The 9,773-nt window shown below is 38.8% G+C and overlaps 1 protein-coding gene across 3 annotated transcripts in view; it reads right to left on the bottom strand.

Annotated features, from left to right (window-relative positions):
• Window positions 1-338: 338 nt before the first annotated feature.
• Window positions 339-9,773, bottom strand: part of dctd (dCMP deaminase) — an 18,335-nt gene continuing 8,900 nt past the window's right edge. For 2 of the 3 annotated variants that reach the window (XM_026260636.1, XM_026260635.1), the window contains exons 4-6: window positions 8,669-8,785; window positions 4,822-4,918; window positions 339-1,198 (exon numbers count right to left, since the gene is read on the bottom strand). In XM_026260636.1, coding sequence (XP_026116421.1) covers window positions 1,096-1,198; window positions 4,822-4,918; window positions 8,669-8,785 — 317 coding nt within the window. In that variant the 3' untranslated portion in view covers window positions 339-1,095. The remainder of the gene's footprint in view (window positions 1,199-4,821; window positions 4,919-8,668; window positions 8,786-9,773) is intronic. The other variant, XM_026260637.1, reaches the window with a different exon arrangement.

Genomic DNA, 9,773 nt, shown 5'->3' with positions numbered 1-9,773 from the left:
TGCAAGCATTCACAATGGATACTTCACAGTATATGAGGGTGTGTTCTACCTCATTACACTTAAAGAGCCTCATGATTTTAGTATTAGTTACCTCAGGCCTGATATAAATCAGAAGTGATATAGATATAAATGACATGATCAATTGCAATGCCAAACAACCAACATATGAACAATGTTTCATTCTTTTTGCATGAAGCATTATGAATGTACAGCAGTGACCAAATGATACTCATGAAATGAATGATAATCGAATGAAATGCCTCAAGTAATTTGAAAGTCAAACTTTTGAACTGTTAAGTGATGTATGCATGCAACAAAGCAAAACCTAAAAGCAGCAGTAGGCAGTTCTGATTTATTTGGTGTTTTGTGCTATGTAATGAAAGAAAAAAAAAAACTATATTCTAACTCTCATAGTATGACAATAAAGCTTTTAGGAGTGTGATCCAGTGTAACGATAAGTAACATTTAAAAACTGTTCCCTCCAAATGCAAGTCTCCTCTTTTTTTTGAAGTTGTGGGTTCTTACCTGAAGAGACAAAACATGCACAAAACAGTGTGGATTGGGGCTTGACAGAATATGAGTTCACATATATCTGCTGTGGTGTTTACAAAAACATAATATCAGCAAAACAGTCATCAATGGTTAATGGTTGAAAAATGAAGGGCAATTTGCAGTTTTAGTATTTGTGAAATGAACATCAAAATCTAAATCAGCCTTGTCATAGAAAACAAAACAAAAAAGGTTAAAAGAAAAAAGTAAATAACATTTGATTTGGTTAATGTTGGCATCCAGCTTGATTTTAATGTCCTCACTGTGATCCCACTCATCATAAATACTAAAACTCTAAAAGAATCAATTAAACAAAAGGCACATTCAGCCAAGGTCACAAACTGGCTGCTACTTTGCATGTAAATTGCTAAAAACTAAATACAGAGCAAATACATAAAAGAAAAACATTGACAATAGTTAATTCCAGCAAGTTTCAAGATTTGAAAAATCACTGTCTAACTCACAAAGACCTTCACCAGTACATAAATGAGAAAAACTACGAGTCTGATTTATGAATACTTAGTGTCATGTTCCACGTTCCTCAGTCTATGGTGACTGTACGCCCCCCAAACCTCTAGATGTTTTCGGTCCGGGGTGGTTGATTGAATTAAAATCAATGACAATCCTGCCTTGCTTTGGCTGGAATTGCCTGTAGGACAGAAATAAGAACAGAAAATATTACTGAAGCACAACCAAATGAAACCCAAGTAGTTTGTCACTAGTCAAATCTGAGCCCTCCTTTTAAAAATACCTTGATAAAAGTGAGAGAAAGAGAATTCACTCCTTGTCCTCATTGTCACACCAATAATTCACCTCAGTACACTGGAGTCGAGGAAACCAATTACATACTAGACCTCATGAGAGAACACGAGCAGTAACCCTTCCAGAAGGCAAGCCCAGCAGGGACCAAGCGCCCCAACATCTCATGAGAAAATACACTGCCAAGAAGAACCAAACCAGCAGGTGGTAAACTCCCTATTTTCCCACCTATAGCCTTGTCTTCGGCGACTGCTCCCTGCTTTTCCTTTTATTCTTTCCCTCTTTTTAATTCACTTTCTAATCCACTCCTTTTACTCTTTATTCTTTTATTAACCCATCCCTCTCAGTGTGAGATGAGCTGGATGTAGCAAAAATCTATTCCTCATCATCGAACCTCTATAACAACAGAGGCTAATATCTACTGAGAGCAAAAGTATTCAAAGTCTTTGTCCACGAACAACCACAAAGCTTTGTCTTTCACTCCCCATGTTCCTTAATGCAAAGCCAGCTTCAGCCTTAGCAAATCGATTCAGAATTCAGAATTCTGCACAGCAATGGTGAGGTTTCAAGAACACCTCTCCATCCCTCTTTCCCTCTTCATAGGCCACTGAAAAAACGAAAACATAGTCTACCGCTGCAGTTCACTGTTAGAGTCCAAGTCAAGTCTAAATCTTTCATTGCAAAGACAAACACACACAGCGCATAGGTACTGAAAACCTTTTTTTTTCAGGTGAAAACTGTGCACATTTAATAAGAAAATAGAAGATTATGATTATGCAAGACTATGCAGCTAAACAAAACATACACGCATGGAAGGTAGACAGATAGAGCCTGGAATGTCCAAATGTAACCAAAGTATAGCATTAGGATTGTTAAATTGTTGTATAGTGAAATTTCTGAACAATTCCTGAATCATGATAGTTTCAAATGGCTTTTAATACGAGCTTCATTAAATATCCTATGGCTCTTTGATCAAAGAGCTGAAGCCATGGAAATGCAGAGATCCAGCAGGACAAATTCATAGTAATGCTGGAAGTATTGGAGAACAGCCTTCAAAAAGAGGCAGCAGGGGAATTAACCTTGCTACCCTCAAAGACAGGCAAGAGGCATGAAAGTATCTTCAAGGATTTCCTGATTTTCATCTTCAGGCGGATCTACTCCTTTTGTCTCCTCAGGCTCATGTCCCCCTAGTCCTATTTGATCTGACTCTGATGAAAGGCTTCAGAGTATATTTACCGTGCATCTATATATAGTGTGTACATACAACTGGGGAGAGGAGATTTCCGTCCTGTCCGCTCTTGCTGTGGCTCCCGCTGGCTCTCTCTAACATAAAGAGGACCGTGTTTCGACTGCAATCCCCACAGAGAGTTCAGTTTAGTTTCCAGTTAACCCTGTATCTCATTAAAAAAAAAAAAAAAAAAAAACCTTCTCACATTATGTGCGTCTCAGAGTGTTAAATGTTTGCCATTACATTTTGCTCTTTTAGTCCCAGTACTCTTGGACTTTATCCTGACATCTAACTCGATATGTGGGTGATATGACCAAAATCTTATTATTTCACAAAATGAGAGATTTTTTTTCATGACAGCAATATGTAAATCACAACATACTTAATAAGAAAATTATATATATAAAAAAAAGCAAATACAACAGAACAAAGATACAAATTTAATAAACTAAGTTTTACGGGTACAATAGGTTCAACAGCAAAAAATACTAGAGAAATAATCAGATGTAAAAACTTAAATAAAACACTGCACAGTCATCACTGTATTAAACCCAAGTTATTTAGGCAAGAGTAGTGAATGTTTTTTTGTTTGTTATTTATTAAAATTAATGACAAGACTGCAGCAGGTTTTATATAAAAACATAAGAACCATATATTTATTTTGTTCATATTGTATTGCAAAACATTTTTGCTGCTATTGAGGTGGGATATGGTTGGGTACAGGTTTGGTGGTATAGGTAGGTGTAAGAGGGGGTTAAGGTGTAAGCGATGGGTCAGCAGTGGATTTTTAAATGAGAAATGTATTACAGATGTAATTACATGCAGATTTATATATATATATATATATATATATATATATATATATATATATATATATAAAAGTATAAGTTATTAATTTAAATGCAAGTACAAAAACAACATTAACCTTAAGTTTTTTATTCAGTAGTCATTTGCACTCAATTTTATAATATTAAATGAAATTACATTTGTAATGTTAACTTAAACCAATGAAGTTAAGTTGGGCCTACATGAATCATTTATGTTGCATTGACTGAAACTGGGCAGTGGATTTCTAGTTCCCAGCATGCTTTGCGTAGGGATAGACCAGGAGAATAAATGTTGACATTAAGTGCTGTTTAATGCGTTTTTGCTCAAGGGAAAGACAAAGTTTTTTGTTTAGTTATTTGAGACATTTAAAAGAGTTTGTGTTTATTATTATTTTTGAGGTTACCATCATTGTGCAGTATAGACATTGTGGTTAGGGTACAGGCTACATGAGGTATAACTGGGCTTATGCAATGAGAACATTTTTACCTGATTATTATTTGCATGCTACAAAAATTTTACTAAATGTCATGTTGTACTGAACAAGTGTTATGCTAAGTCTATAAGTCTATATTGTCAGCATTTCTACCCTTCACAATCATAGAACATTTACGGATGTGTTTAAGCTCAAGCTCTACTCTTCACCACAATGGCAACCAAAAAAATAATCATAATTTTATGTTGTCTGAACTCTTCTAAACGTTCAAAATAACGAAACATTAAAAACTTAAATACTAACAGGCCTTTCCAGTTTCATAAAAATGCATAAAACTCACACAACTCTACAGGAAGGCACCATTCGGAACAGCAACAACACTGCTTGGATCAACAAGAGTGAATTATGTTCAGGAAAATTGATGATCTCATTAAATTAGCATGAATTTAACTCAATCCATTTAACTTAATTTAAGTTCAAATAAATTAGTTTAAATGCGTGGAAATGTGTTTCAATTTTATTAAGTTAGACCAAAAAGCTATTTTTTTGAGTGTAGTTAAAGTCACCTAATATAAAGCTAGATCTTTCTTTTTTCTGCTGAACACAAAAGTTATTCAGAACGATGTGGGTGATCAAACAGCTCATAGTCCCCATTTACTTCCACAGTATGGAAAAAAAAAAATTTTGGAAGTCAATGGGTACAATCAACCGTTTAGTTATCCAAATTATTCTGAATAACTTCTTTTGTGTTGTGTTACGTTTTGATTTCCTATGGAGTACGAGGCATACGCAGACTTGTGCACAGTGCTTTCTCATTCTTCCCCAAGCATCTATTTTCGAAGGCTTCGAAGCTTTTTGAGGCTTCAGGTCACACACACACAACACATCTGAGGGTCGGGCTCCGTAACAGCCTTGATTGTACAATCGTTCGGGCCGGTCAGAAACGACAGGAATGCAAATGAAGCTGCTTAAATTTCCAAGCCACACACCAGCCCCTTACTAAGGTCAGACTCGAGATACTCACTTGTACGTGATGCCCGCCAAGTTAAGAAGCCGTCTGGAGGCAGTCATTTCTGGAGCGTCATGGTATTTGTCTGACAAATATATCACATCCTTAATACCTGTAAGGCAAAAACAGCAGAAGGATAGTGTGGGTCAGGCAAAAGCTCACTTGTGCGCACACACAGAAATTTAAACAAACAGTCCCAAGGAGAACAGGGACCCAAAATAGCCTGTTAGGAAAGAACAAGAGCTTGTGCTCGGGAAGGAGGAAAGGAAGTCGATAACTTGTCGCTGCAGGCTCAAGCCAATATCAACCAATCCCAATTGAGACTAAATCTGCCCAGCTGGCATCTTTAAAACACGTGGTGCATTTGGCAGCACCCCCACGCATCCTGCTGAGTACTCACAAGCGGCCCACATGAGGCGACTCTATAAAGGGCCCCGTTAGCCAAGCCTTACAGAGAAATGTGAGGAATCTGGTGAAACCACTTAGACTCCCTCTTGCCCTTAACGCTTTCAGAGGTGAAAAGAGAAGTCCAACATTGCCAATGGTTTCTGCAGTCGCTGATGAATATACCAGAGTGAAACACACCCACCCCCCAAAATACACAGCGTCTCGATCATGTTCTTTTATCTGCACAAGAGGAGAGAAGTGCTCTGATCGAAGGCAAAATGACTTGCTGAGAGTGAATTCCACCTGTCATTAAAGGCTGTCATTACAAGCATGGGGCCTCTCCACGGTATTACTTGAACAATTTTTGAGAGGGAACAGATGAAATTACCATGGAATAGTCTGGCTATGACATCTTAAAACCATTTTGGTAGAGACATTTTATGGTGCAGCAGGGGGAAAAAAAAGACTTTGTATATCCAAGTCTCAACGGGCTATTTAAAATAAAAAGCAAACACTCAATCGGGTCCATAAAAAAAAAAAAAGTTCAAAACGCTCTAACTAAAATCTGACATGATACATACGAAAAAGTCCAAAGAAATAGCAAGTAGTTTTTCCATGTAAACATGTCTTTTCATGAAAACAACAGGAGAATAAGCATCGGAGCTGCTCGAAAACACTTCCAAGACGACAAGCTGTCCAACAGAAGGGAAGCTCTGATGGAAGGTGGAGCAGAACTCTGGAGATGCTACGTTTCCAGAATGCTCTCTGGAGATGAGGTGACAGTACAGTCCCTCAGTCCCTCCAAAAACAGTCACAGGAAGTGACAAGATGGCAGCTGCTTGGGAACTGAACACTTTAATTCCTCAGAGAGAGGAGAGGCTCTAAAGCAGTGCTTCAGAAACTGCCGTCTCCGGCACCGAGGAGCCAAAGTGCAGGGGGGACATCAACATGGGAGCCAGAGAAAGTGAAAATGATTTGGTGTCATTTCATTCTGGGAGATTGAGGGATGGACACATTTGAACGGCATTTCGAAAAGAGCAGCAACACTTTCTCGCTGGAGGAATAGCTACAAAATTAGATGCAGAAGGGAGGGGGGTGTAATATCTGGGTCTGCACTTTCTTGATGCCCCCCCCCCCCCATCTCAGTTACTGTGAAAAAAATTAGACAAAGAAAAAATAAAGCAGTGGAAGAGCTCTCATTTTAGTACAAGGACAGTTGTCAAATGACCAACACAGCACACATTTAAGCAGGAACAGGATTAATGCAAATGAAAGCAGTGTCGCTGGCACAGAAATGCGTATCGATGGCACCAAAATACTGGGAAAAAAAAACATTTTAATAAATCCCTCTGGTTATAATTAAATTATATGTTACAGTTTTTCCATTAGAGAAGCACAGGCTGGCAATATCAAAAGGTTTACCATGCACAAATAAACACAGAACAGCCTGGTTGCCTTTATAAGAGAATCAGGGTGGATTCGCATTCCAAGTCTACTAATATTCCCCTTTATCCTCATGTTTTTTCCATGCAGAGGCTTTTCTGTTCCTTCATATCATGGGGCTTTACAACTTCTAGTAAACAAACATGGTCATAACACCTTCAAAATGAACAAACAGCGACGACACCCCTGACTCAATTCTTTTAAACTCAGCATTCAAACATTAAACATCCGCTTTGTTCAGCTCCATCTGATTGGCCTCATCAGAGGGTGATTTTAATGAGGTCGGACGTTCATTTTTAGCCGCGTTTTGCTGCATCCTATAGAGCGCGAGGAGACGAAAGGGAGAGAAAGTGCTGTGTGTGTTCCCTTAATGATGCCGGAACATTGAGAGGAAGCTGACACCCCACTGAGAGATGGGCCAGGGCAAGGCCAAGCATCCTGAAGATCAGACGGCATCGGAGCGTTGTCGTGCTATCTTCAGCACACAGCTTCAGTAGGCTTTGCCACAAGAGTACATGGAGGGGGATCAGGAAAAGCAAACCAAAGAAACAGAGAGAGAGAAGATGAGGACAAAAAGACTTGGAGGGGAGGAGAGAGACTGGGGATGGGGGTGTTAAGAGAGTTCAACAGATAAGAAGAGATTGAAAATAACAGCAGAGCAGGGTTTGGAGAAGGAAAAAAATAAGAGAAGACAACCTGTCACCATGTAGGCTGAATCTAACCAGCCAGGAAGGCTCACAAAGACGACGACTGCTCAAAGTGATGTCCACTGCAGGTTTCTCAGTATGGAAGGGTGACCATCGAGAACCTCCGTTTCCTCCCGTCTCATCCGTCATTTCATCTGCAGCCAGATCAGCACTGGCACAAAGGCTCAAACGCTCATCCTGAATAAACGCATGATATTTGCCATGCAATCTAATAAAGGTGAAAGGGGTTGACAAAAAAAAAAAAAATACGTTTGATGCTCAGGTCTGTACTACATTCCATTTTGGGCCTTTCTCGGAAAATGTAAATATTAGAAGAGTTTGAAAAGGAAAGTGATAGCTTTCAAGCATAATTACATTCATTCTTGGTGTCACTAAATCATGGTACTGTTTGCAAGAAGTCAAACAAAGCAAACCGAAGTAGCAATTAACGAAAAACTAATTCTTGATTATATCTCTGACTATACTTGAGGCATACAAGTAGCAGGCGGCAGTCGGACTGCGTGAACAATCAACAGGTAGAGTTTGAGAGCACATGTACGTTCTTAGTCACACCTAGAGTCACACATGTGAGACAAAGCCAGTTAACTCAAGCTTAAAGAGGGTAAACAAATCTTTTATTCAAATTATACACTGCTATTGCGTCAAAGCATTTTGACAAAGAAAATGGGACTGTAGATACGTTCCCGATGTTCTAATGATGCCTTTCCGCAGCTGAAACACTGATTGAGCACGTACATGAGCCGTGATACATTTCAGTAAGTTGTACTGTTTCTTTCATCATACCTTCTGATATTATTTCGGGATTATTCTGTGCTATAAAACTAGTTGTAACTAGGAAGAGATAATTGGTTCACTTTCACCGAGGCAGATCCTTCACACCACATTAGAGAGCATCAAAACCATGTATTTTTTGCATTTAAAGGGTTTGTTCACCCAAAAATGAAAATGAGCTTGTGTTTTACTCACACTCAAGGCATTTTAGATGTATACGACTTTCTTCTTTCAGACAAATCCAGTCTGAGTTGTAGTAAAAATTGGTCTGGCTATTCCAAGCTCTGTCACTGCAGTCAGTTGAACAGTTCACAAGTCGTCAAATAAAGGGCAAGACTTTATTTGACGAGATTTTTGCCCTCCAAAACTATTTCAACCAAATAATAAATTGATGAAATTTTGGCCCATCACCAATTAATTGTTTCTAATGCACTAATGCATGCTTACAAAATGAATGTCAAACAGTGAAAATAAAAGTGTTGATTGATAAACCAACATGCACATCATGAAACACACACATACAGAGTCAGAAACGAGTTCAGACACACACTCACCTGCTTGAATAATGAGTTTGGCGCACTCGTTGCAGGGGAAGAGCGCTACATACATGGTGCAACCCTTGACATCTGCCGAGTTCTTATTCATAATGGCGTTCAGCTCTGCGTGACACACTGCAACATAACATGACAGACCTGTTAGAAATGTTCAGAGTTCACGAACACACATATGTGGCCGCACAGAAGCTACGATTAATATCGTTGCTTCACAACAAACTTGGATTGAGCTTTCTTGGCTTGTCAACATTGTACCACTTCACCACAAAAAGACTCCAGTCACCAGTTCACTGTTAAAAAGGAAAAAGGTTTCAAAGCATGAGTCTGAACAGATGTCAGCTCTCCACAACATCACCCAGAAAAAGCCCTGTCTAATCACTCACTCTGCTCGCCTTAATTACGGAGAATGAATTGGCCCATCAGCGGTGGCACATTACCATTGCACCACGAAACACCAGCCTGACACGTTTATTTTGGCAGAGCTTCAGCACAAAGCAGAGAAACAGAGCGAGGGCATGTAGTTATGATGGAAGAGAGACGTCAATAATTCACACAGATATACACACACTCATTGTGTGTTTTAACTGGAAGCAGACACACACACACACACACACACAGTTGAGAGCGAGTGCACGATGATGATGATGATAATGATGGAGTACGATCAACTGTGTGATCGTAGGAGGGACTGAGCTCTTAAATCAATTCTAACATTTATTGCATGTATATTAATCTGACTGGAAAGGTAGTGAAACGTTTTCTGGATAAACAATCAGCGGGTAAATATCGCAGACGATTATGCGTAATAAATCAAGAGAAACAGAAGTCATGATCATGATTAAAATACAACTAATCTTACAGCCCTATCTGAACACAACCAACACTGAACTAATTTAAGCTAAATAAAAACACTATTGACTTTCAGAGCTGCCGTACAACAGAATCAGACCAATTTCCATAACTGATTCTGCGATTTCCTGTTTATCGATGTGAAGCTGCTTTGACACAATCCTTGTTGTATGAAGTGCTATGGAAATAAAGATGACTTCTTGTTAATGCAGCTTTAGCAAAAAAAGCACAATATTAACAGACATAATTTTCTCTT

This window comes from Carassius auratus, unplaced genomic scaffold, assembly GCF_003368295.1.
Source record: "Carassius auratus strain Wakin unplaced genomic scaffold, ASM336829v1 scaf_tig00215565, whole genome shotgun sequence".
Classification (NCBI taxonomy): Eukaryota; Metazoa; Chordata; class Actinopteri; order Cypriniformes; family Cyprinidae; genus Carassius; species Carassius auratus.
The sequence above is the reverse complement of the archived record's forward strand: the minus strand, read 5'-3'. Positions and strand labels throughout refer to the sequence as shown.